Source organism: Gambusia affinis, linkage group LG20 (assembly GCF_019740435.1).
Source record: "Gambusia affinis linkage group LG20, SWU_Gaff_1.0, whole genome shotgun sequence".
NCBI classification, from domain to species: Eukaryota; Metazoa; Chordata; class Actinopteri; order Cyprinodontiformes; family Poeciliidae; genus Gambusia; species Gambusia affinis.
Window position 1 is genome coordinate 12,819,375 of NC_057887.1, and position 27,305 is coordinate 12,846,679.

The 27,305-nt window shown below is 37.6% G+C and overlaps 1 protein-coding gene across 1 annotated transcript in view; it reads right to left on the reverse strand.

Moving 5' to 3' along the window:
* Positions 1-473: 473 nt before the first annotated feature.
* The window catches only part of LOC122822841 (glutamate receptor ionotropic, NMDA 2C-like), a 53,191-nt gene continuing 26,359 nt past the window's right edge, over positions 474-27,305 (reverse strand). Inside the window, exons 5-16 of the mRNA XM_044101805.1 lie at positions 27,053-27,241; positions 25,813-26,153; positions 24,130-24,244; positions 21,581-21,792; positions 15,984-16,149; positions 14,567-14,720; positions 14,199-14,324; positions 11,958-12,187; positions 9,358-9,518; positions 8,399-8,586; positions 4,092-4,324; positions 474-3,088 (exon numbers count right to left, since the gene is read on the reverse strand). Of these exons, the coding sequence (XP_043957740.1) occupies positions 1,547-3,088; positions 4,092-4,324; positions 8,399-8,586; positions 9,358-9,518; positions 11,958-12,187; positions 14,199-14,324; positions 14,567-14,720; positions 15,984-16,149; positions 21,581-21,792; positions 24,130-24,244; positions 25,813-26,153; positions 27,053-27,241 (3,657 nt within the window). The 3' untranslated portion in view covers positions 474-1,546. The remainder of the gene's footprint in view (positions 3,089-4,091; positions 4,325-8,398; positions 8,587-9,357; positions 9,519-11,957; positions 12,188-14,198; positions 14,325-14,566; positions 14,721-15,983; positions 16,150-21,580; positions 21,793-24,129; positions 24,245-25,812; positions 26,154-27,052; positions 27,242-27,305) is intronic.

Genomic DNA, 27,305 nt, shown 5'->3' on the forward strand with positions numbered 1-27,305 from the left:
CCAGTATTTAAACCCTCTTCTTGCTCACACTCCTTGCTGGTTCCTACTGTTAAACCCTGTTATTTTCTGTTGTCTTCATATGTTCTCATACTGGCTTTTTGTTCCTGAATTCTTGTGTTTATGGCCTGCTCTGTCTCCCTGTGGATTTTGTAAGTTTTTGATGATCACCTTTTTCATTAAACATTCACATCAATTCTTCCTTTCTACCGCATTTGGGTCCACCTACAAACAACTTATCATGACAAATGTGACATTTCAGAAAACTATCCTAAGAGAAAAATCCCACCAAGATTTTTAAAAGCCTCCCAACAGGAAAAGACAACCCCCCGGCCCCCCCAACCCCTAAAAAAACAATGATTTATTTTTTTACATGTACTTTACACAGAAAAGAAGCTTAAGGCTATAGAAAAAGACACACATATGTTCATCAAAAAAGACTCTTTAATTGGTCTTTGTGGATAATTACAGGGTGTAGAAGCCTGGTAATATAGATACTATAATCGTTTTCACTTACCTCATTTTTTAATAAACACTTTGAGTGGATGGTAAAAAGAGGAATGAAGAGGAAATATAAAAGAGTGGGAAAGTGGGAAAAGATCACTGCTTAACTGATGTTATTAATAAAGTAGTACCAAAAGCTTCCATAAACTTACAGCAGTTTTTAAACAGATTTTTTTTTTTTTTGTGCCAGAGGTGTGTTTAGAAAAAAAGGGTGATTATAAAGTCCTATATGTGGAATACATGAATATTACATTAACCAGCCTCAAATAACACATTCAACTATGCGATTATAGTACTTAGAATACAGAATTTATTCAACGTGAGGCTTGTGTGCTGTTGAAGCCTCACACTTAGATACAGTGAGGATGAAATCCGTGGGTTAAGACACCTAGTGCTGGTCAATGCTGTTCTAATCCGGCAATCATTTTGCAGATCATGTTGTTGTGGACTGCTTTCACAAAGTAGCTGCTTCCTGTGACTCATCATTATGACTTGGACTGATTATATTTGCTTCAGAAAACTGGTGTGCTTTTATGCCTTTTAAAAATTAGTACTGATGACCTCATGTCATAAATAAACACTTCACATCTACATCATAGCTATGTTTTAGATGTCTAGTGACTAGTGATGGCTGCCTATCCAACGCTCCTGTCCAGATGTAAACAGTTTGTCTTCCAGACAATAATCAATGTTGAATTTCAGCAATCCACACAATAAAAATTTAAACACACACACACTGCAATAAATCTCAATTTACAGTTTAACCACTTGTCAATAGCATGGTCTCCTGTGAAAGATGAACACTTTTGTGGGAAAGCAGCCACTGAGTTAAATCAGTCAAACCCAGCTTTCCACAACTTTATCAAGGATAGATTGGTGAAAGTCTTTTTTCAAGAGTCTGACCTGAATTACTATTCTTTACCACACAATGACACAATTAAAATCAACATAACTGTAAATCTAACAACAAAAAACTTCCCAAAGTTGTAACATTTATTATTCTCATCTTTTGTATCTCCACAGTTTTCATCCATAAGGTTGTCAATCAGACTTCGGATTCTAGACTGGAAACTCGTCGCCAAGGCCGAAGTACACAAGGACTCCCAACAGGCTGTCCTGTTCCTCCTTGCCCTAGCTGGGCTTCTGAGCCAGGCTGGGGTCCCTGATAGGCCCCATACGCTCCATACACATTGTCTTGATACAGCAGTGTCCGCTGTCCACCACATCGTCCACCACCACAGGCCAACAGCTGGCATACTGGGCTGGAACTCTGGCTGTGATGCTGGAGGTCCAGTGGACTGTGATAGATTGGGAGACCGGGGTATGAGTTCAGATAGTGTGTGTACTGTCGGCTGAGCAGGCTTGTGGCTCTGCGGACCATACCCCGCCCTAAACCATTTCCATTTCGAACTGCTTCTCCATATGTTGGGAGGTGGGTGGATTGGGAGTAGCGCAGCCTCTGGCCCTTTCGTCCGTTTGGCCTCCTCTGGTCCTCCCTTATATGGAGGTAGGCCTGGTTCCTTGGGAGGCACAAGTTATTTCGAACATGGGCAGGATTGTAAGGCTTGGCAGATGTTGTAGGAGTAACAATGCATGGAAACAGGTCTGGCAAGGTTGAAGGTGATTGGCTGGATAAAGAAGACTGTGATTCATCAAGATGATGAATTTGGTCGTTGCCCCAAGTTGCTTTAAGAAAAGAGGGTCGGCGGTGCCTCCGCCGACCCCTCAGCACAAGGTCCTCTGGAGGCCAAGAGCTATAATTCTCCACCCGGGGACACATCCCCTCTCCTGAGTAAACATTGTCAACACTTGGGGCAGAGATATGATTCTCTTGGAGGTGATTGGCTTTAAGTTCAGTCAGACTGATAGTGCTTTTGTCACACTTACCCTGATCCCCATGTTTTCTCCTTTCCACTTCCCCATTCTCACACTGAAAACTCTTGGACCTCCTTTTTGGTTGTGAAAGGCCCAATTGGATATGTTGGTTTTGGGGTAAAGAGACTGGATGAGATGTGTAAATGTCAGGTAGTTGGAGTTCTGAGTAGGTAATGTAAGGGGAGTGAGAATGGGAGTCTACATAAACCCTCCCTGTAGTCTGGTAGTAGTGTGGGTGCTGATGAGGGAGTGTCTCCCCTACAGCCAGGTGAGGGGTGCTCAAACTGGACACAGGAAGTGGCCTGTCATACAGACACGATGTTGAACGAGTTGGAAGTGTGTAGCGCAGTGGTGTTGGTCTACTTACACCCCTGTGTTGTTTCAAAGAGGTAATGCCAGTTAGAGGTGGTGTGAGGGACCCCTGAGGAATGGAGCAGTGATTTTCAGCAACATAAGCAAATCCCCCCGGAACGGCCTCAGTGGTGACTTGAGGGACACGAACAGGCATACTACTACCATGACGAGTCAATTGCTCTATGGTTTTGGTAGCATTGTCCAGGGAGCTCTCAACATTCGCAGTGGAGACCAGATCCTTGGCAGTGCGAAGCATTTTTAGCATGTTTGCTTGAGCATAGTTGGAGGTCAGATCAGGTTTGGCCAAACCAGATGAACGTCCTGGATCTTCTACTCCTTTGAAGCAACTGTAAATACCCTGGTGTGGTATGTAAGACAAGCATAGAACATTTTAGTTATGAAATAGAAGTAGAACAAAGTAAATAGGATATGTAAATTATTTCAAACCAACCAGCTAAGCATTCCAAAATTCAGAATTTCACAGGCAGAATTCTAAGCAACTGGTGCATCTGAAACAGTCACCCCCTAACAAAAAACCCTGGATTTTTCCAATGAATCACTTTGTTGCTGAGGCATGTTTAAGGCAATAATTTACTGTGCATTCTCCAAGAACAGAAAAATGCTGATCAAACCATTTGGATTGCCCCAGAAAATCCACAAAAGAAACAAGCCTTAACTCAGCTCCAGAAACCAAGTCATTTTGAATTAACAAAAACAAAATCCCTTGACTTTTCTCTGGTTACAGCAGGCAGAGATATCCAAAAAGGACCACATTTAATTTGGAGTTAGAGCTGCTCATTAGGAACTAATGACAGCAATTTCTTTAGAAATCTGATCAAATCCCAGCGCAGTGGTATAATTATATACTCAAGAAGACCATCCATTAGAGATTTCTCGTTATGCCTTCAATCAGTCTTTTTTGCCCTCACAGCCACATCCTTAAATAAATGTATAAAGAACTAATTTATGCTAACTACAGCAATAGCTTTCAAATCTAAAAGCTAAATTAACAAGATTACAGAAGCTTTTCAATGTGTGGTGTTGGGCTGAGTACTTCGGCTACTATTGAAGTTCTCCAGTCAACACCCTACTATTAGATGCACCCACTGATTATAATTAATCTGACTTTGAATAAAAAAAACTGTGCATGTAATATAACCCTAAAAATAAGAATTATTAAAACAGTCTTTAAATATCTCTACAAAACGTTATGCAACTGATTCAATTAAAGTAGGACTGCTGGCCATCTAACTACTTAGTCGGTCTCTTGACCCAGTTCTACACAAACAGAGCATGAATAAGCTACTCTAGATTTTTTTATTTTTTTTGGGGGGGGGTTCTATTTTTTACAAAAGCCTTACCCTGCTTATGGCCAACAAGAAGTCAAGTTTATGAGACTTATGGAGAGAGTGCCGCAACTTCCAATACAGCAGGTGTTCCCAGGCGAAGACCAGCAGACTGAGGCCCATAGCTACCAGAAGCATGTAGAAGACACCAGCCATGTTGTCAATGTCTAACTTGCTGCTCATCACCTCGTTTTTCTCATTCTGGCAGATACCAGAAAGCCAAACCGTCTCCAGGCGTTCTGTGTCTCCTGAAGGATTAGAAATGAGAGGGGGAAGGGGTGAAATAACAGTCAGAACTTTCAGAAAGTGATGATGATGATAATATGCACATCCCAAATTCTGATGACTGAAAGTTACTAATGTCTATTATAAAACATGTATTGAATGTGTGTTTGTCTATAATGGGAATATTTCTTCTTCAGCATAGAAATTAAAGCAGTTTTGCTGGTGTAATACATTTATACAGAAGATGGGAAAGGCCTAGTACTATTGATGTTAATATTGGTGGGGGGCAAGAGGGGTGAACTGGCCCTCTGGTGGGTGTGTGTTTGGGTGTGTGTGTGTGTACTGCTGGCATGCTTGGATGCCTCTGGGTTTGTGATGTGGGGTTGGTAGGGTGCCCTGTCTTTGGTGCGCTGGACCGCCTTTCCTCTACTGCTTCTTCCTGCTGCTCTTCCCCATGCCCTGGGGGCCAGAGCATGTGTTTGATATTTGTGTGCAGGTTGGGGGTGGCCCTGTGGTGCAATGCATGTTGTGTCTTGGGCAAATAAATGATAGTAAAACAAAATGTTGAATATCTACTGTCCATTTCTTTTCCACTTCTAAATTATGGAGTACTTTGTGTTGTTCTCACACTAAGTCCCAATAATACACATTCTGGTTCTTTGAGGGAAATTTGCAATTTTACTATCTTGAGAAAACAAAATTTTCTACTAAAGATCATGTGATAAATAAGAAACAAAGATAACAAATATTGTATAAATATTTCTGTAAGTAACTGGTTTTTTTGATGTATTTTTTTTTTATCTGTCAGGCTGGGATTTGACTTCAATTGATACCAATTCACAGAATGTGCATGTGTCCTCAATCTGTTTTGTTGTACTACAGATAATCCTAAACTGTAACAAACACTATCACATTTCTCAGGCACAGCTCACAAAAAGTGCTAACATATGAAAATGACATGAAGGTAGTAAGACTAAAATAGGGCATAAACAACAGTCACAAATTATATTTAGTATATTTAGATATTATTTGTTTGAAAGGTAAATATAATGCCTTTTAGAAAAATAGATGGTGTTGCACTAGAATTGCAAAATCTCAATTCAAACCCCTCGAAAACTGAAACTGAGATAAATTAAAACCTTTCAGAGATCTTGAAGATCTTTTGAATTGGATGAAAAAGTAAAGTTAATTTTGGTGTTAACCCTCCCTTTGTAGGAGGTTTGTTGCCAGAAGAAAGAGGTTAATTCAGCAGAGGATTATCTGGACCATTTCTTGATCCCACTGAAAGGAGGATGCGCAACTGCCCTTATCTTTCACACGTCACAGAGCACAGGAGCAAAGGGGCAAAGGAAATAACCTAAAAAGAAGTCAAGGGATTGCCCTTTCTTTACTGCACCACTATATCTTTACATAACAATTTATTCCCCTGTATTTCAAAGTATTTCATTACAGTGGTTGTTTGTTTTAAATCAATGGTTGAAGCTTGCCAAAAGCAATTTTTATGCACATTTTCTAGCAAAACTATGTTTTTCTTCCATAGTTTCTTTTAGAGAAAAGCCCCTAAAACCCTTTCTTCATTGTCAAGTCTCGCTCTAGTCAGTTATAATGTGTGGTTCAGATCTAGTCAGGTTGTGAGCATCTCCATTACATTTCTATTCCTATTAAAACATAATGGGTGAAAACATTTTATGTTACAAAAATGTGAAAAAGTTTAAGCGGTATGAATATTTTATCAAGGCAATCAATAATCAAGTAAGATGTTGATATCACAGCAAACAACATCAAGATGACAAACATTTAGGTAGTTTAAATCCAGTTTTTATTATTGTTAAAACTTGGACTTGCTTGTTTAATTTTTTAATCTTGCTATCAATAAAATTACCGAGGAAATTAACTTAGGAATTGTTTTGATGAGGTTTCTCCAAAAGCCTTTGTTACCTTGCTAGCTGTTATTTTTTCTAACCCAACTAAGACTTAGTCGTAAGGCATCATCAGTTTTCTGTAGCAAGTGTTGGTGGTTTTGGTGGTGGAAACAGATCAAATGCTAAGCAAGCAGTAGTACCAGTTTAGCACTTGGACAGGTTTAGTGAAAAGACCCCCAATGTGACTGTGGTTGTGAAGGCTTAGATTTGGCTCTCAGTGGATAAAGGAAATTAACTATATACCAGCAGCTATCTTAGCTGGTGTGTTGGTGTGTTCCTGCAGATTTTGTGAATATTTAAGGAGAAAGTCCTACTGTGGGCACTTCCTGCTGTTTTAAAATATTGACTCTTCTAGTTTAGGTCAAATTGCAGCTGATCCAGCAGTCATTAATCTAGACTGATGCCAGAAACCCATAAATCCTTAGCCAGCAACTAGAGTTGTGCATCCTAAACCCACGGACGAATAGAAATCAACACATTTCACAAGAAGAATCCGTAGGTTTTATTAAACACAGCAGAAGTTTAAAAGAAATATCTGAACTGACAGAGCATTTGTAAGTAGTCTTGCATACCAGACTTTAGCTAATTTGCGTCAAATCTCAGAGGCACTATTCCTATCAACAGTTTACCACAGGGTCAAGAGCCAGTAGACCAATTTTGCATGTAAAGGGATTTTGTATATACAGTATTTTAGGTTTTTGGGGTTGTAATTGGTTTCTCCAACGTTTTGCATTTGGACTTAATTTGTTTTCCTTAAATAGTGACGTGATGTGTATGCTTTGTTTGGAGTTGTGCATTTGAGTTTAGATTAAGGTGGTTTTATAAACTGGTAACTACCAAATTAATTATACATCAATCAACAATAACTTTACAGCCAGTGACAATTATGATGATTCTTCTTCATGAATTATCATTACCTTGATTAATCAAGGCATCTGTTGGTGGTTGAGAAATATGAGACAGTAAGTGAATATTTTGTTCTGAACGTTGATGTTTCAGAAGAAGTAAAATGTACAAGAGTGAGGATTTGAGTGAGCTTGACAAGAACCAAATGATGATGGCGAATAATTGAGTCAGCATATTTCCCAAACTCCAGATCAGAAAGGGTATTCCCATCAAAAGTCAACCATTGAACAAATAGTAGTAAACTACTATTGTTAAAGAACTTTATACTGGTTCTAATACAAAAGTATCATATTGGATAGTGCATCACAGTTTGCATGAGGCTGCATAACTGCAACCCAGTCAGGAAGCCTTTGCTGATGCTCTCCCAACAGCTGAATACACCAACAATAGGAACATTAGCATCAGAACTGAACCTTGGGTCCCAACCTCCATGTGGATGTTACTTTGAAATGTACCACTTAGGTATGTAGTTTTGCTGACCATGTTCACCCTTTCATGAAGACAGTATTTGCTGTTGGATGTGGTTTCTTTCAGCACGATAATGCAACCTGCCATTATGCAAACATGGTTTGAGTGTGTTTCAGGTCTCAGTTTGGAAGGCATATTTCCTAGAGTTCAGTACAATGAAGTATAGAAAAGTGCTGGACAAACAAGTTTTATTTATTGAGGCTCCACCTTACATCTTACATTATTTAAAGTTTGTGATTTAGAATTGAATTGGTTACTTTACCTGACTTAAAATAGTAATCATTACTTTGTTTTAATGAAGACATTTTTGGCAAATAAAAGAAGCACCACAGATGGTACCTCATATTAACTTGTCCTTTTGCCCCTGTACTACTTCATTATATATAAGCTTCTTCAAGGCTTGACTTTGAAATAGAAATATATCTGTCATGACATAGTGATATTGCCCCCAGGGAAAGATTGTACAATGAATAATGTATAGATTAAATTGTCAAGAATTGTCTTGAAGTGACAAGACTTTGTGCACCTTTCACCAAAGTCTATTTGGTTGATGGATAATTCTTCAGAAGCAACTCATCAAGAGGCGGTGATCCTTGAGAAGAAGGGCTAGTCAGTTGGGCAAAGACTTTGAATTCAAGAACTGCACAATTTCTAATTATATGCTGGGATTATTTGAGACCATATGGTTATGGTCAAAATGGGAGAGCTGAGATTTTGTCTAGAATTGCAGGTGTAGTTTTATTTCTCGATAGATATAAAATATAAACCAGGTCATTGTAGTTTGCATAGAAAGGAGCTTACCATCTCCAAGAAACTGTAGCAATGCCAAGTCAATTGGTCGTTTCCAGCGGGAGTCTTTTTCCAAAGCAATGCCATATCCTGTGGTGGCAAACACTTTCCCACTGCCAATGGTTACCAGTTTGCAACCCTCATCTTTACCCGCCATGTAATTCAAGACAGCAGCATCGTAGATGAAAGCATCTAGTTTTCTGCAGAAAAATAGATCAAAAATAGCTCTTATGTGTAATGGATTTCAAAAGTGTACAATGCACTCGTAACATATCGAGGTTGTTTAGTGTAAAAAAAAACAACAACAAAAACATAGATGGTTACAAAACTGGAGCAAAGTTTGCTGACAAACATGTTTGTAGGGGGAAAATTACAAAGAAAACGACCTGACTGCATAATTTTAATCACTCAGAAATAAATACTTTTTAAGTAGGGCTTCATTAAAATGCGCAACATCTTGACTTGGTGATCTTCAAATACTCCTCCTTGTTCTCCCAATGTACATATATATATATATATATATATATATATATATAGAGAGAGAGAGAGAGAGATATATATATCTATCTATATATATAGATAGAGAGAGATATATATCTCTCTCTATCTATATATATAGATATTTATATATCTATATATATATGCTATGTGTGTACATGCACATAGAAAGGCTCAAAGAATCCAGAATCTGAGAGCTTTTTTCAAAATGAGATGATAACATCAACTGCTTGACAGTGCTTTTTATAGTCAACAAATTAAATAGCAGTAGATATGACTGCATCTAAAAATACAGCCATCACACTGGCCTAAAACAAAAATAGGTTGTAAAATACAAAGTGCATCAAATCTCTGCTGTGTCACCAAAATTATGATCATTGCCGCCTTGTCATCTGATGCCTTTTCTGTCACAAGAATCAGTTAAATATAGCTTCCAGGCAGTAATTATGCTTATAGTGTGAACAAATCTTTACCCGGTTTTGAGGCTCTCCAGAGCTTCTTCCACCCCCTTCTGGTTATATTTCATCATGTGTGTGTGCATATCGGGATAGTTGCTGCGAATGTTCCTCTCAGTGCTCCCGTTTGGAACTGTCCCGAAGCGAAAAGGAGGATAATGCTCCTGTGGTTTCTGAAACTGCAGAGACACAGCAGATGAAGGGAGAGGTAGAAGAAGATTATTGAAAAGGAAAAGAATAGAAAAAACAGGATTCATACGTCTGTAACTCTTCCACATGTAATCAGTTTGCAACCAGAAACTGCAAGGTATGTCGGTGGTTTTGAAATTGTTCGACCATCAGTACATAACAGTGAAGTGGAAAATTGAAGTGTTGTTGTCATTAGGGATGCATAATATGTTGGCATCAGTACTGACCAATATTAGTCATTGTGTAACACAACGATATCTTCATTTATCGATTGCATCCTGAGTTTTTTTCTCTCTCTATTTTTACACATTTTGGGAAAATATCCAGAGCAGAGAAAACTGACAGAGAAGGGGGATGATGGCAGAAGACAGCAAAGCACAGGAAAAAATTTTGTAAGCCAAAATGATTTAATAAAAAAATGTATAAGATGTGTCAAGTAAAAAGTTTTGGGGGAAAAATAGAAAGACAAAAGTAGACAGTGAAAGAAAAGTAAATTAACAACATGGAAAAATTGGAGGCGAGGAAAGAGAATGAAAGAGAAATAAAAAATAAAAAAACACTGCACAGTAAAAAGAGAGGACTTGACCAAAAAGATGAGATGGATGGAGGGAGGGAAACAAAAACAGTTTTTTCCTTTTATGAACAAAGTAAAGTTTGCTTCAAAAACCAGTTGGATAAGCATCAAATCATAATAAATGGACTGATAAGCTCTCACTCAGCTCAACCTGATTAAACCCGACAGCAGCCAATGTGTATTTGTTTGAAAAGTTGTGATCCAGCAGAAGTTCACATTTCATGACGTTCAGCATAGTGAAGCAGGAATATGTTCGTTGGAACTCAATGAGACCGCAAACAGAAAGAAGCTATTCATCTTAGTGACTGCACTGACCTTTGGAGCTGAGTAAAATGAATAGATCCAATCAACCAGGGAGTTTGTGAGTGAGCACGTGTGTTAAATATATATAATCACTCTTCAGATGGAACTCCAATAGTCAACTAAAATACTACACAGAAGACCGATCAGAGGCTCACATTTATATTTATGCTGACAATTAGAAAAAACTGCCTGTACAAATAGTAAAAAAAAAAAAAATGTCTTTATTGTAGAAATTTTTATAAAAATAAGCAGAAATTATTTTGGGGGATTTAGATTACCCCATCTAATGACTACCCTGTGTTAGCATATGTTACTACAGTATGGTCTTAAAGTATTATGTATAACTTGTAGTAATTTTAGCAAACTTGGACATTTGAAAATGTTGTGATTCTACCTTTTTAAATGTAGACTTAAACTAGACTTAAAATATTAGTAATAGCTAAATACTGCATACAGCACATTATGTGTACTGGAGCTATACCAGATTGTATTGTTCTTATTAAACTAAAATTCTAGTAATTAATTTTGTTTGTGTTGTCATATTATGCCTGGGTTATTTAAACAAATCTAAATAAAGGATTGTAAATTATTCAAATTATACAACCCCTAGTGGTGGGTACCCTATGTGATTTGTTGTTGCACAGTGGAGTTCAGGTTTAAATGCATTCATATGAAGTTTAAAGTTAATTCCCTTTTTAAGGAAAGAAAACTATCTTTAAAAAATATATGAATGCCTTCAGGCATAAGTAGTTTATTTAAATTTATTATAAGTTTGTTGCTGAACAACTTGTCAGCAGCACAGAGAATTTGTAGGACTGATACAGTTAATTTACTTAAAAACACACACATTTATTGATGATAAAAAATGTACGTACATAGAAAACAGGACTATCCTTTATATAGTACTTTAAAGCAGTGAGATGTAATCTAACTCTTTGCTGTGTTGTATCTCGGCTTTAAATAGCACCTATTCATGTTTGGTTTTATTTATTAGAGCTTTTAGAACCTCTTTCCAGGTTGAATGTTTGTGTGAAAACATTCAAGCCATGAAGAATGTCTCTGAGACTTGCTCTTCTATTTGGCTTACTATTTTTCAAAAATCATTTGACATTTTACAATCTTGTTCCAACAGTGTGAGATACACTGCAGACGGAGACCACATAGTGGGGAATATTGATGGACAGACCCAAAGTACTGACAGAACAAGTTAAAACTCAGACAGCATCCATACTGACAGACGGCAGTAATTGATTAGTCATTCACACCACTGGGCTTCCCACTGAAAGGAAAAGGACAGAGGCTTTCACGACAAAATCCTTTTGCTGGATTCCATCTCAGAGGATTTCTGTGAGTCCACTGGCTCGGTTGTGGTCACGGCCTATTAGGCGATGGATTTTAAACACCATGGAGAGGACGCGATGCATCAGCATGAGCTGTAGATAAAGCCTAGGATGTTTTCACTATGTGTCAAAGAATTACAAACACACCCCAGTTGCATTACTGCCAACTTTCTAATTGCTACTATTGAACTGTTGCGTGTTCTGCCCCTTACCTTCTTGTCAGAAAGGCCAGACACGGTGTCAATATATTGTTCCTGGATCATGAAAGCAGCCAGGTTGGCGGTGTAAGAAGCCAGGAAGATGACAGCGAAGAAGGCCCAAACCAGGACCATGATTTTACTGGTGGTTCCTTTGGGGTTTTCAATGGGGACGGAGTTGTTGAAGACGATTCCCCACAGCAGCCACACTGATTTCCCTATCGTGAACGTCGGCCCACCCGGAGCTGAGGAAGGAAATTGTGGAGAGTCAATGTTTGAATAATAAATCTGGAATGTCCAGTTGCATCCTGAGTTTTTTTCTCTTAGGTTCCTCATATGAAAACCACGAGTACTTCTTAAAATAAAAATGTAATAAACATTGTGAAAACAGACTCAAAAATACTTGACATAAATTCAAATATTTCAGAAAACCAGAAAGAGTCTGTATAAGGGTTTTTAATTCTGAGAATTCTTAATTTCTAAATTGGCCTGAAAGTGGATTTGTTTTTGTAAATGCAAATAACAATAAGGCCCTTGACAGTGCAAAAACATTAATTAAATATACGATTAATTAAAATTAAAAATTAATTAAAAATTAATTAAAAAGATGATCAATGCTTGCTTTTGGCTAAAATGAAAGAAAATTAAACCCATAAGTAAAATAAAATGAAATTATCATCAGTAGGCGCCTTTTAATACATTCTCAACAACATTTTTAATTGTTTCTCAACAATTAAAAATGAGATTTTGTGACAGGAAACACTGCATGTCTTAAAATATACATTAAAGAAAAAAGCCTGAGCAAATCATACCTAAAATACCTAAAATATGCATTGTGTATATTCCACTGAATCCTTAAGTGCAACTGCATTTTTCACAATGATTCATTGTAGAAGTGATAACATTGCATTTTAGTTACTTTCCCTGATCATTGTTGTCCAGTGCACTGTGTAAGTAATCCTGAACCTTTCCATGCCCTCGTTTAAAACCCCACACAAGAGAGGAATTTCACTGCCTCAGCCCATTTTCAGTGGTGCCACTGTTGTTCAAGCACAGCAACAGAGGTTACCACCTTCATCAATCACACTTCAATTAGTGCAGCCAAGATTGCTAATTGAAACAAGGAAATGACCTTTCGGACCTGGATACGGGCATGGTCTGCCAGTGCTGCATTCTGGGATTGATTGGCTCTCTCACAAAAATCTTGTTTGGGAACTCTACCCATTGCAGGACATGCAGACTGCACTTACACAGGCTTACTGTGTCATATGTGGTGTGATGTAAACTGAGAAGCTTTGAGGTGTTTGATGGGTATTTTTAAAACAATGTTTATATGTAGCAAAATGTAAATACAAACTGAGAGGAGAAATTATACTTGACTTTCAAAACATTTCACAATAAAAAATATGAAAACTGTGCATAGCATTTATGTCCAACCCCCTGAACTTTTACTTTTAAACTTTTCGGGAGTTTGGTGATCTGAGGAGTATAAGTGTGTGTTAGCATACAGCCACAACAGAAAGATGCACACATGGACAATAAGTAATCAAAATAAACAACCAATTGGAAGACAATTTTGTCATGTAATCTCACAAATTGGAATATCCTGATTAAATTCAGCTCAATCAGAATGAAATTATAATCTGAATGAGAATGGTGGTTAAGGCCAATTGATAATCCAAACTGTGTGCATGTGAACCCTAGTTCTGATTGTGTTAAATTGATCTTTGACCTTTGTCACCATGATGTATGTCCGCCTTCAGTGACTATACGCTATGTCTCATAAGCAAAACTGATCTAGAACTGGTCTGTTGTGGTCAAATAATCAAAGCATGTTAATTTCCTTCCACTGTCTCATCCTGTAATGCAGGAAGAACAGCATGTGTTGCTTAGCCTGTGACGTAATTAGGCAGTGCATTAACATGTCAATCGTTATTAGAACCTATCATCGGTCCATTCTGGGTGTTCAGAAGACACACTACTGCATTTGTTTTTATGCTTTACACAAACGGAAATACAACTTCCTATGTTTTTTGTAGGTAAAAACACAAGACATACACAAAAAAGTGATTCTATAAAGTATTGAATATTCAACTGATCATACAAAAATCACAGGCTTCTGTCAAGGCCCTTATTTGTGGAAAAAAAAAAACATTATTGTGATTCTAAACCAACAAAAATGTAAAAAGGAGGCCTTTTATTCTCTTCAAAGCCACTGTACATGTGAAACTAAAATAATAAATAAATACAACTCACCTTTGGCGCTTACCAGACTGCGGTTGTAGCCCACTGGGCTGAAATATTCAAACACAAACACAGTCACAGCCACGACGGTCAGGCACATCACAAACATCATGACCCAAACTGCTGGACTGTAGGGCTCTAAGAGAAAAGAAAAGAAAGTAAAACCACACACTTTGATTTTCAAACAAGAATTAAATAAGAGATTGCTAAAATCCAAGCTACTCATGTTGTTTTTTGAAGCCAGTAGTGCAAAACAACAAGTTTCCTGAAAGGCTTGTAGAGACAGAACAAGTGTAACTAAGCCATCCTTGAAAAAAGGCTTAGAAAGATGGTGTTAACAGGGGAGTATGCAAAACAAACGTTGAAGACCTATTTCTCACCAAGAAAGGCAGACGGCGATACTGTGCCGTTGCTACGCGCTACCATGACACTTATTCCCGTCTCCACAAATGGTACAGAGAAGTCAATGATTTCAGAGCGCTCCTCGTTGATAGTAAGAGAGCCGATGGCCATGTCAGCACGCCTGTAGAAAACCTGATGAGGAAAAAGCAAAAATAAAACCACTGGAGGAAGAGTGTGAGAGAAACTGACCAGCTGCAATTCCTGTACCTAAAACAAACACTCTATTTTAATTTTATGACCAGTCTTTACTTAGGGTGACAAAGTGTCATTTTGTTTTCTCATAGCAGGAAGGTTCTCAAATTTCATTCATGCAGCCAGTTAAGTTTACAGATTCTTCATGTGACTAAGGATTAGAGCGCTAACACGCTAAGCACTGAAAAGTGCTAACACTTTTCAGGTGTTAGCACCTGAAAAGTAGCTGTCTGAAGGGAAACAGATTTGTCTCATTATTTGTGCATGAAGGAGGAGCTGAATGCTCCGTCTCGAGATCGCTCAAATCCAAGGTGGCTTTATAAATGTTGCACACAAACACAATTATACTGTAACACTTGCTGAATACCCTCGGGCACAGAAACACAAGCGTGAAGGCTTCGCTGCAGAACATCTGTTCAGAATGTTTTACATTTGGCTGGTGCTTAGTTTGATGTAGTTTGGCAAGTACACAGTCTCTAAATGGAAGAGAGATTCGTTCGGTCTCAGTGAGTCATGTAGCATTATATTCAGAGCCTTTTTACTTTAAGTATGTGTAACAGCATTTGGGATGAACTCAGACGAAGAATGAAAGCTTCGTGTAATTTAAGCAAAAGTGATGACGATGTGTTTTTAAAATTAAATTAAGGTTAGAAACTGTGTAAATATCCTTGTTATTATTCTCGTCATTATCATCATATTATTCCTTATTGGAAATTAGCTTAGATTTCTAAATTAAAGATTTTTTATATAGGTTTATTAAATTTTCTTAATGAATGTTTCTTTTTTTTTTTTTTTTTTTTTTACAAAAATGATATCAGAAATGGAGAAACTTGGTAACCTACTATTTGAAGAAATACTTCATGAAAATTATACTCCTTTCATATTTAGTGTCGTTCTTTGAGAAAATGTTAAAAATATATTGCATGAAGATGCTTTGGGAAGTAGCGTTAAACTTGTATTATTTAAATTACCTTTCTTCTGATAATTTTTTTCTTAGCATTTTTAGTTAAAGTTATTTGAAGTCACAACTGAAGATATGAAAAGCCATATTTGGTTCTAAAGCTGCAGATTGCAGATACTGGATAACCGATGAACATTTTTGATCAATACATATCAAGGAACAATTTTTTGTCTTTGGGGGGACCTTTTAAAACACAGTTTACCAACCTGTTAATGTAAAACTGCGTCAGCATTCAGACTTACCTCCCCAATCATCCCGTTCCAAATCCCATGCACCAGTTTGCCATGCTTTCCGTTGGTGACCAGGTAGAGATCGAAGGAGAACTTAATTGTTTTGGATAGCTTCTTGAGGATATCTATGCAGAAACCTTTGCAGCACAGTTTGGTGTAGGACTCGGATTGGACACTGCTGTTAGAAAAACAGCAAAATAAAGAAAATAAAGAAAACATGCTGTGAGACATACAACATATTTTATTTTTACATTTTCTAATCTGATAATCAAAGCCTGTCTCTGTTGCTATATTTGGCAGAAGGCATCAAAGCTGTTGTACTCGTTTCGCGGAGTGAGTGCTAAATACTTCCAGACTCTCATGCTGACAGCAACCATTGTCAGCTGCAGCAAAGTGAAGGACAGGAGCGCTAAGGTTCATTAGCTAAAATCAATGGCGGTTAAAAGGAGTATTTCAAAGGCTTGGAAGGGATGCCAAAAAAGCTGCACAAATCCACTTTCACACAGTCCCACAGATGCCTTGGTGAAGGGTTGCGTGACTTCGATGGCCTCCAATCAACATCTATTACAGTCTGTTGTTTTTCCAGCTTCTTCTGTGTAACCTTGCTACTTACTGAGGTGAAAAAATAAGACGAGAAAGTCCTCGTACATATAGGCAAAATGTAATCAAACACAAAGAGAAAATGTTTATTTCTAAATTAGATGGGAATTTAGGTCAACAGATGAAACAGCAGCTACAATTCCTGCCAAAAATCTATTAGGGGCTGTGTGTTTGTGTCCTTATTAACTGAAGTATCCATCCAGCACGTCAGCAAGTGTTGAAAAATGATAAAGACAACCTGTCGCGGGAATATATGAGCCACGCATAAACGAAGAAAAAAGTCAAGTGAGCAATTAAGATTATTGTTGATTGTTTTCCAGAATGCTTATTGTGGACAACATAGCATCACAAGGTTTTACTTCCTTCATGAGACTAACTCAGAAAATTAGAGCGTTAATTAAATGCTGTAGGAGCCGGCCACCTGTCATCATTAACCACACTCTGATTGCCATTCTCCTCACAAACAGTCTGAAACTGGGCCGCTAACACACAAACACATGTTCACATGCAGCTCACTTCCATCTGGGAATTTGTAACAGTTATGTGTTTATGTTGCAGTGTGTGGTCACCGGATGAATACAAACAAACAAACAAAAAAATGCATAGAAACTGGCACAGTGTGGAGGAGAGCATGAGGCAGCTGGACCAAGAAAGAGGAAGGGAAAGGGTAAACGGCTGACAAGTCACACATGATAAACACCCAGACAAGTATGGGGTGTTACTTGTCTGACAGGGCAGCGGTTCCGTTTGGTGGGAAAGGAGGGCAAGAGAAAAAGAGGACAAGAGGAGAAGATGAAGCAAGAGATGAGTTTGTTACTTCTGGGATCATACAGAAACTGAAAAGCAAAACAGGGTGAAGTTAGTCCAGTCCCTGAGCTACAGATGATCACAGCAATTATTTTCCTCACATAATCAAGAACTTAATGTTTCTAATTTAACTGGTAACTGCTTTCATTATAAAAAACAAAGTCAAATTGCTTTTTATTGTGAATTTAACGTGTGGGCTACACTGCAAAAACACAAAATCTTACCAAGTATTTTTGTCTTAGTTCCTGGTGCAAATATCTTAGTGCACTCGAAATAAGACAAAACTGATTTACAAGCAACTTTTCTGCAAGATACAGGAACTTGTTTTAAGTCAATAATCTTTGAATATTGGTAGAAAGTGTACTTATAACTAGACATCTTTTCCTACATTTTGAGTGAAAAGTGCATTGTGCACACAAATATCCTGATAAGTCATGTATGTGCCTTTGCATATCATATAAATAATCACATTGAGCCACTATAGCCAAAAATACTAGGGCCATTTTCTGGTCCCAGTTTCTTTAAAAAGAAAACTTTGAATAAAGACCTGAAATTAATACAACATTTGATAAGTAGGATCAATTGGAATGTATGTATTATTAAGTAGAAATGCACTTTCTAAATAGGCTAAATTAGATTGCATTTGATTAAACTTTCTCTCTGACTACTACTTACTCAGAGCTCAAAATCAAATGATAATAAAACAGAGAAGTTTATATTCTGTAATCAATGAAACAAGGACAAAAATGCTTCAAACTTTTTGCTTGAAAGATAGGAGGTATATTTTTTCTCCTTACAATAAAACCTTTTCTTTTAAATCAAAAGGGCTTAATTGTGATCTACATCACAACTAAAACATTTTTTATATGACAAGAAAACTAAACAGAGCACATGTTTGTCATGGATGCTGGCTGACTCAAGATGAAAATGTCACATGTAGGAACATCCATCTTTGACAAGCAAAATGATAACTGTGATACTGAATGATGAAACTGGATGTAAACACCTATTTCCACACCTTTTTCAGCTTGTTATGTTGAGAAAACAAAGTTTGTTTCTCTCAAGAAAAATAGCTTCGATCACATCTAAATTAATCATAACAGGAACAGCTGTACACAGTTTTGTCTTTTTTTTTTATAATCTTTTGGTGTTATATTTGCATGCAGTTCAAAAAATTTTATATCTATTATTTATGTTATACTTCAGAAAGCAAAGATAAAATTTTCTAATGTTCTTTTTAAAGCCTGAAATATGTAAACAATAATGGAATGCCACACAGAAGTAGGGAGGATTACCAGTGTTTTTAAAAATATGCTATAGTATATAAGCCGTGCAGCACTAGAATTTGTGATGCATAAATAAGTAGGATATGCTTCAAATATGATCTGTTTTTCCAACTTATCTGAAAGAATCAATGATACAAGCATTTTTTTTATAACTGTTCTAATTATAGCTGTTGAAAAATACTAACTGGAATAATAGCAAAAAAATTTTGTTTGTTAATATTAATTTAAAATCGTTACCCCACGTCTTGCCAAACGACTGCCGGAGATGGGCAACACCCCTCTAATCAATGCAGCGTGTTTTACTAAGCTAACCTGACATAAATGCCCTCAGAAGTCACCAAATAAGTGAAGAAAGTCCATCCCCGAGTCATTTCTTCTCAGTATAAATCTAACTGTTCTCTTAAGGTGTGTTAGAGAACATTAAAGAACAAACAAGATCATGAAGACCAATAAATGCAGGTTAGGTTTACAGTAATGTAGATGGTAGGTTTTAAAAGGAGGCTTAGGTCATAAAACTACAGTGGTCACCAGTTGCAATGGTAGAGCAATCAGTAAGATGAGCTGAGGACACATGAATGATGCAACAAAGAAGAAAACTGCAAGCAAAAATGTTGCAATCACAGAAAAGTCATAGTCATAACAGAGGATAATGATCTAAATCACAATAGTAAATCCGTGACAAAATGGCGTAAAAAAAGGAATTAAATCAAGTTGTTGGAATGGACAAATAGAAGCGCACACCTCAACTTGATTGAAATGGTGTAGTGAAAGAGAGAAACAAAGAAATAAATGTCTGGAAACCATAAGGTTTGAATTAATGTTTTTCTTTTCACTGTACATAAAATCTTCCAAAAATAAAATTGCAAAAATATCCATTGCAGGAACTAATTGTAGCTGCTGGAGAAAAACTTCAAAACCTCAGCTGTCTATAAGAGACTCCACTTTTCACAAGGTCAAACACTGATGCGTAGTTATAAATCTTTACACAAATGCATCAAATTTTTCTCCAATCATTTTGTACTTATATTTTATAGGACACAACTACCAGTGACAGATCAGCGGTATGCCATTTCAACTACTGTAAAGTCAGACTTCCAGCAAAAGCACCTGAAGGCATCTGGCCTGGATCTCAAATCGGTTTCTTATCTGATGAATCTTCTGCATGTACCAAGTAACTCTGAAAATCTTTGGATAAAATGTCTTGAACTGGAAAATGAGGCGTTAAAGATGATGAATGAACTCAACTTCAAAATAGTCGTGATAGAAAATGAGTGCTTCATATTTTTTCTTATCACTAGATTTTGTCATCCTCAAGATGAATCATTCCTAAATGTGAAAAAAGCCTCATAAGTTGCAATTCTGCATAGGATTTTTACATAGGCTGCAAGGGGACACTTATTTACTCACCAATTATGTGCTTGAAGCAGGTAAGAGGAAAACGTGTCAGGATTTGAGTAAGTTTGTTAAGGTTTAAATTGTTAAAATTCAACAAGTGCATCTCAGCACATCAATAAAGATGAAGGAGTGAACATCAGCCTGTGATCAACACAATGTTAGAGAGGTGGTCATAATTATATGCCCACTTGGTGTGCCTCAATTTTACTTTGGTCAAAGTTGGATAAAACTCTGAGATGAAGAAAATTCTTAAATTAGTCAAAACTGGACAAAAATACCAAACCTGGTAATGAAAAACAAACAACTTTTTGTTAAAGACCTAATCGAATTATGGGCAACTATTTCATAATCCACATTAAATTAGCATCTGGTCAGTGCATAATTTGCCACACTATAATACATCAGATAGACAGAAGTTGGAATTTAGGGATGAATTTATGCTCTTAATCAGCACAGAGAGGTGGGCTCAGCCCCCTGGCAAAGGAAGCTATCATCTGTCCAAGGGAAGGGGGCTTAATGAGCAAGACAAAAAGTTTTAATCATGCTAAACATCTGCTGTACGGTGAAGCCTCTCAGAGTGCCACAGAAAGATTATGAGATTTATATAGCAGCAGTCCGCTCTCCTACTTCCTGTTTGTTGGTATCAGTCCAAATGGGACAGAGCGAAATAGTGAAAGAGAACCAGAAAGAGGCTACGTTGTCCCATGCTTTGACAGATGTCCCAGTGTTGGACAGATAAATCTTTTTTACTGGCAGTCACAGTTTGGTTGCACCCAAGAACAGCCGGTACATATCTCTTTCTATAATGAATGTCCATGAAACGATTAAAAAAAATAATAAATTCAACACATGTGTTCCTCCTTTCCACTTTAGCATAATGCATTCCCACCACACAAAATACATATACAATCTGACAAAATATACAAAAGTTCAATAGGTATGAACGCTTGTGCAGGACACTGATTCTGTTGTCGAGTCGGAAACTGTGAAGATAAAAATGAAGGCGTGTGCTAGAACATTCTCTCCCATGTTTGCACTGGTTTGAACATAATGAAGAAGCTGCATCCCGCTGATGGTGTGGAAGCAGCTGGAGGTAATAGCTGTTTAATGTCTGTTTTCTGCTATGCACCAGTCTGTGTTTGACACCAAAGGTGTGTTTTTAAACTGTTTCAAGCGCACACAATTACTCTGCGTTAAATGAACTGTGGAGGTTTGCAATGAACTTAACTAGAGCAGACAAAAAGGGAGGGGGCAGATGTCTGGCTCTTATTGGGACGTCTAGCTCTGTGGGTCTAGAATTACATTTGAATTTAAATCATTTTTTTTCATAGGAAAAGCTAAGAACAGGAAGGCATAATCAAAATATTTCTATTCATAGATTTCACACATTATATATATATATATTTTTTTTTCTCAGAGCTTTAAAACTAACTGTATCCAGGTCAAAATCTATATGCTTTTGTATATGAATATGAAGGTAATTTGTGGGAACATGCAAGAAGTTTGTATCCTTGTGTGTACCTGTCTGTGTGATTGGACTGACGCCTGCAGGGCACAGTGTTGCGGACGCATGTGCCGGTTCCTGGGTCCACGTTCTCGACCATGACAAAAGGATGCTCCTCGAGGGTGGCCACCGTCAGATGGCGATCATCAGATATGTGCTCCAGGAAGCTGCCATACCGCGGCCAGATGGGGTAGCGAACCTGAAGGATGCCGCGAGCAAACGTGCCCACCTGAAACGTGGAGAGAAAGAGCTCATTGGTAACGCGAACATCCCCGTTCGGATCTAAAACGACCTTCATGTCAACCTTTTTTTATTTCACATGCCATTCCCCACAGGCATGGGTGAATTTATTAAATTATTTAACAGCATTTGCATGTGCTGACCTGGGGACTGCAACATAAAAAGAAAGGAGAGTCGAGTTTATTAACAGATGCTGCTCAAAGGGAGTGACAAACACCTACAGCTAAAACAATAGACAGTTCACAGCACCACGTTTATAATATAGCTCATTATGAGTTGTCTTCATCATGTGTTAATTTTTTTTTTTTTTACTAATACATCAGTAAAGAATGTTTCTGATTAAACCAGCAATTAAAAGTTACACTTCATTTATGTGGACAGTTCCAATGACAATCTCTCAGAACACCGGTGAAGGGAAACATACGAGACAGATGGAGTTCTGGAGAAGTTTGAAGAAGATTTAGGTTGTGAAAAAAAATATTTCAAGGAGTACTATTCAATCCTTCTTTAAATAATAAAGCAAATAGGAAATTTACAAACCCACGAGACATAGCAGGGCATTTAAAATTGTGATGACAATGAAACAAAACATGTTGAAAGTTAAAGGGATGGTCAATTCCTAGAATGTAAGTGTAGAGCAAGCAAGATCAAACAATTAAATAAAATGAAGATCATTTCTACTGAAGCAACAAATATGATTTTGCCAATCCAAATTATTCCAACGGAGCACCAAACAGATATTAAAAATGATCTGTGACACCTTAAAAGGCCGTGTAATTACAATTATGGTAAAAAGCTTCAAAAGAGCACTGTGACATGTTATTATAACAGATGAGGAGCACAACATGGTAGAGAGAGGCAGAACAGAGCACGAAGTATCTGAATGTGATGACGTGAGACCAATTTCCAACTTAACATGAGGTCTGTTTTGTTACCTGCCAACTTTGACTCTCATGGGAATATGAAGATACAACGCGACCAGAGATCATCTGAGAGTTTTGTACATTTTCAGCACAATTACACATCTAGGTTTGTACACACATTAAAACATATAGTTCTGCCAGGAAGTGACATTGACAAAGTGGGTTAGTCTTCCCAGGACAGAAATAAATGAGTTCAACCACAGCAGTGAGATTACACTCAGACCTTTCTGGTTAGTCGCAGTTTTTCCAATACACCCTCAGGCTCCAACCGTGTGTGTGTGCTTCAGTGTGTAAAAGGGAGTAAAACACTGTAGAGTGGATGGTAAGGTTGTGAAAACAAGAAAGAGAGGGTTCCTCCGCAAATCAAGAAGGTAAATTATTGAATTTTGGGTCCTCTTAAACACACAAGTGCACCGCAGTAAATTAGAAATTTAGTTTAAAATGTCAGAAATTCAATTAAAAACGTGGAACTACTACTGATACACACGTCAGTGTACTGTAGTTTATGCACTCATACTTGGTTGTGGTTATTTTTTCACAACTCTTTGAATCTACAATCTCTTAAATGGTCTTTTTAACCTATTCAAAGGTCTCCAAAGTTGTTGTCTGTCCAGCATGTTAACAAGGGTTTTGGGTTGAGTGTCACTACTGAGTAAAACCCATTCTATGAGTTCTACTGTTTTAATTGAATTACTGAACATTAAATTAAAGAGAAAGACATTTCATCAGACTGTCTCTCTATAATTTCTCTATGAAACAGAGAATAAATTTGGAGACTCAATCTTTGCTTTAATTGATGTTCCAAATGTCTGACATTAAGAAATTTTAGAGCTCAAAGCATCATGATGAGGGAAGTGTGCTTACAAGTGTGTGTTTGTATTGCAAAGTCTGTCTTTTATTTGCTAAAGCAGAGGCTTTTTAAAAACATTTTTATACTTGTAGGTAAAATAATTTAGAAAATGTTTTCAGTAGAGCTGGAGTACAGACAGGCACAGACATGAGCAAGCAGAAACGTGGACAAAGAGATGCTCCCAGGGCCATATGGCTCAGGGTGATGGCACATCTATATTTAGCCTTCTATATTGTGTAATAATAATGAAATGAATCCCAAATCTAAATTGAAATATTGCTCCCTAAAAGGAGTTCTTTTCACTTGCATCTAATTAGAACATTAAAGTAAAAAAATAAATAAATAAAATGTCCGTAATATTGGTGAATGCAAATATCAATTTCTTGCACAACAGTTATAAATCTGATGCAGATTTTTATTATGCACCAACACCATGGAGAAAAAGGTAAACATCCTTAAATCTGAATTTTAGTGCCACAGAACAGACACATTTTCATTAAACCTTCTTGTAGACTGAAGGTGAGAGTTTGATTCATGTCATGCTGCTGCTCACCTTGTCCCACAGTCTCTCGCGGTCCAAAGCAATGATGACCATAGAAGGGTTGGAGAGAAAGCCTTGATTGTTGAATGACAGGTCTTTTTGTTCCCACGTTACATTCAGCATGTGCCTATATGTCAAACAGAGATAAAAGCACAAAACTTAAGCAATCAAAGGGCGTAGCTTTAGCATTCTGCGCACGGGATGTTCCATATTCATTTAAACCAACACACACTCACAACAACCTGATTCTAATCAAGCCTAAAGCTTTCCTGAGAGGGTTTAATTTAATGTCTTGGACGGGAAGCAGCTCATCTTAGTTGATTGGTTGAATGTCAGGATCCTGCTACTAAATGGTCTTGATACTTTTTGAGGTCTAATTTCAAGGCACACTGAGTTGTTTTTTCTCTCTCTCTCTCCTCCAGGGAGTCTTTTGTGGGCTCTAGTGTCCCTTATACGAAAGTAGGCTGACAGGAAAGGGGGGAGGAGAAATGTCGCCGGGTCTGGGAATCGAACCCACGGCAGCCACGTCGAGGACTCAAAGCCTCCAAATGTGAGTCGCGCTATCCCCTACGCCACCACAGCACGCCCTGGCACACTGAGTTTTGAACAATTAATGCAGGCTGATTTAAAATGTAAAACATTTAAAAGAGGTACAAACAATGTCTTTTCAACAATGTTTACTCCATGTTATGCTCTGAGGAGTTCATAAAGCAAACACAAAAACTGTCCTCATCTGCAAACATGGAGGCAACAATCACTGCTTAGTGGAGCGGAAGGAGATCTCATATGAGATCCTACGATGTTCAAAACACTACAATGTTTTGTTTGAATGAAATCTGTCCCGGGATGTGTGATCCACTTGCTCTCAGCATGTGAATTTGTGTGATGAAGTGACTGTTTGTTGTTATTATAGCAACTGTTACATAAGGTGTGTGGATTAGGTTGATGATTTGCCTATTAATTTGCCCCTACGATTTGCTATTTTCTCTTTTCTTCTCTTTCACTCAATGTATATCAGGTATGACACATCAAAAAATTTACTCAGACTTTCATTTTTCAGGAGAAGGCTGCTAGCACCTCCCCATATGCTGTAGCAACATACAAACACACGGCTGTCTGCTGCTCCCATTCTTAGAAGCCACATTCTAGTGACTGTTTATCAGTAAAACAAAATTGTAACCTGTTTAGGTGTATATAGAGGTGTCACAAAACAAAGACCAGCAAGCCACCACCGGTAATGCAAAGTAATGATGACCAATTGACAGACGGGACACAAGCAACTTGTCAGCGCTGTGAGAATACAGAAGCTCAGCAGCTAACAATGTTGCAGTCTGAATCTCCTTTGGAGCTTCCCTTCAGCACCCAATTAAAGGGCAATTTCAAGGTTTTATTCAAATTTTATCTGGGCTGCATTTGATCATCGTTTGTTCCAAAATAACATAATGAGACAAGTCGAACTTGAAGAGTCATATAAGTGACTCTGTTTATAATAACTATGACCGGTATTCTTTTTGTATTTTGTCTCAAAAGTTTTGGTCTGTACTGTGACTCTTTTGGCAAATTTGAACACCATTTTATATGCTGGCTCAAACTCCACAATAATATTTAGATCATCCAAAGCAAGACAAAGGGAGCGGTGATTAAAAAGTCATGCTGTTAAAAAAATGAAGAAGTGATGAATTAAACATGCCCCACCTGAAGAGGGTGTTGTTCTCTGACTGTTTTGCTGGTTTACTGCAATCTCCATGTCCTTCAGGAATGAAACCATAAACCTTCTTGAAACTCTCTGCCCCTTTGGCTACAATGGCGACGCCCTCCCTTACTCTCTGCCGCAAGCTTTTCCTCCACTGGTCCGTGATCACACCGATCACACCTACAGGGAAGGTGGCAGGTGGAGGGCTGTTGGGGTTGCCTACGGCAAGGCTGGGGAGGATCCAGATGTAGCCGGGCCCCAGCAGACCCAACTCGCCTGCTAGACGAAACAGGTACTGCGCTTCCTCATGGGAGCAGTACGCCAACAGGACCTGGGAGTCCAACTGCAAAAAGTCAAGAAATCTGCTGTTTATGAAATATGCAGGACACAGCATCAGATTTATAAACTTCTTCTGGTTCTTTCAAGTCAGTAATATCGCTGTATTCTGGATGTTTTAACAAATGGACAATTCAGGTTTCAAAATATATGTTTCCCTTTATAGCATGATGCAATATCCAAAGGGTTTCTTGTTTCATTTAGGACTTAAGATTTCAGCGCAGAACCTTTACAACAATTTTTGAAAGATTTTACATTTTTGCACTTCGAAACTAGAATTTGCCTGTCATTTTTATTCACTGTATTTCATAGTAATCAAAAAATACAACAACAAAGATAAAGAAGAAAAAAACATATTGCAGATACATGATTCATATGAAGTCCTTAATTTTTACAGATAAGCTGCAGTAAATGGCAACGTTTTCAGTTTGATTTAAAGGGCCCAACAGTTTCTCCATGTTTCAGGTTTTCCAGGGCTGAGAATCAACAAAACTAAATGCTTCCTCCGTTTGTTTTGTTCCCTTTTAAAAACCAGGAGGGAATCAATGAAACCTCACTGACTGTTTTTACAGAAGCCGACTGACCCAGTGAAAAGAAAAGTATGCACACTTTTTTTGTCCTATAAAAAACCACTAATGGCAATACAAAGTAAAACAGGAACAAAATATTGACTTAATTATAAAACTAATCAATTAAATGGATAAAATGATGCAACAGATTCAACTTAAATACAATAATTGTGTTCAACATGTTCATGTGAGTGAATCATTATTTTAACAATGTTTTGTGAGCTTGCTCCACGCTTAAGAACAAGAAGAAAAGAAAATATGAGATCCATCTGCTTTCCTATTTTCATGCAGCATAGCTAATGTTGAGGAAAATATGCAAACTGCTGTTTAACTTTACCTGCTGCAGCATGCGTTTGGTCTTCAAATCATTGGCACCAACCGACATTTCCAGAGACATGATATCCTGCAGATTCCAGAGAAAGTAGGATGTGTCTGTGTAGGACTGAACTATATCCACAAATGTGTCGTAGCCCGGCATCAAGCTGGTGATTACAGCAAACTCTGCCCAGTCATACTCCTCCAAGATCTGACAAAGACAAGGAAAAGGTAAAGGCAGAAAATTACAAATATGATTTGCAGTGTATTGACTT